The sequence below is a fragment of the Coenobita brevimanus genome, chromosome 87 (genome assembly GCF_032717465.1).
Source record: "Coenobita brevimanus isolate Jiangsu-jjx chromosome 87, ASM3271746v2, whole genome shotgun sequence".
Classification (NCBI taxonomy): domain Eukaryota; kingdom Metazoa; phylum Arthropoda; class Malacostraca; order Decapoda; family Coenobitidae; genus Coenobita; species Coenobita brevimanus.
This window is the reverse complement of record NC_137040.1, coordinates 4,749,455-4,750,328: the sequence shown is the minus strand read 5'-3', so window position 1 is coordinate 4,750,328 and position 874 is coordinate 4,749,455. Positions and strand designations below refer to the sequence as shown.

At 54.2% G+C, this 874-nt stretch overlaps 1 protein-coding gene across 1 annotated transcript in view; it reads right to left on the bottom strand.

Annotated features, from left to right (window-relative positions):
- LOC145410966 (phospholipase A2 LaPLA2-1-like) overlaps positions 1-618 on the bottom strand; it is a 47,117-nt gene extending 46,499 nt beyond the window's left edge. The window contains exon 1 of the mRNA XM_080281022.1: positions 356-618. Within this exon, the coding sequence (XP_080137148.1) occupies positions 356-618 (263 nt within the window). The remainder of the gene's footprint in view (positions 1-355) is intronic.
- Between the last annotated feature and the right edge of the window lie 256 nt (positions 619-874).

Here is an 874-nt window from a genome sequence, read left to right as displayed (position 1 = left end):
CACTAAATAAAACTTCCCCTCCCACTCCCTCACACACACACACACACACACACACACACACACACACACACACACACACACACACACACCGCTCGCTGGTGCAGTGGTAACGCTCTCGCTTGCCAACTGGCGGACGGGAGTTCGCGCCTCGCTCAGGTTGCGAAAAGTTTCACTGACGAAGTGGGTGGTTACTGTCCCCCTTAAGCAAGGGGACGGGTGTGTGCATGTGTGAAGGTCACAGCCTTGCCCTTAGATCGGACTATATGAGCTCTCAGCTCCCTTCCGGTAGGGTAAAAGCTGACCATCACGACCATCAAGTGATCCTGACCGACCCGGTGAATTACACAGCACTCACCTGTCGCCAAAGAGCACACAGTCGCCTGAGTGCACGTCGTAGTGAAGCAGCCTGGCCGCCGCCTCGTCCGTGAAGTAGCTACCCGGCACAGGCACCCCGCATGCCCACGCCCACACCCACCCAGCCCACACCAGCGCCACGCCTAACACCGACATCTGTAGGGGGAAGAAGAGTAGAAATTTACCTCTCGGCACCGATAACACGCCCATACCCACTCCCAGCCCCATGCCCAAGCAGAACCAGCCCACACCAGCGCCACGCATAACACCGATATCTGTAGAGGGAGAGAGAGAGAGAGAGAGAGGGAAACATGACTCCAGGGCACTGGCATCACGCCCACGCCAACGCCAACACTGCCCACATCGACTTTACGCTGAACACCGACATCTGTAGATGAAAAATAAGACTGAGAAAGAGAAAATCGAAAAGTTACAGTTTTGTGATTATGATGAGATTTTTTTCTTCGCTATCAATACAGCTGTCGTTCTAGTCGTAGCCAGTGCCTTTGTTGTCATCATT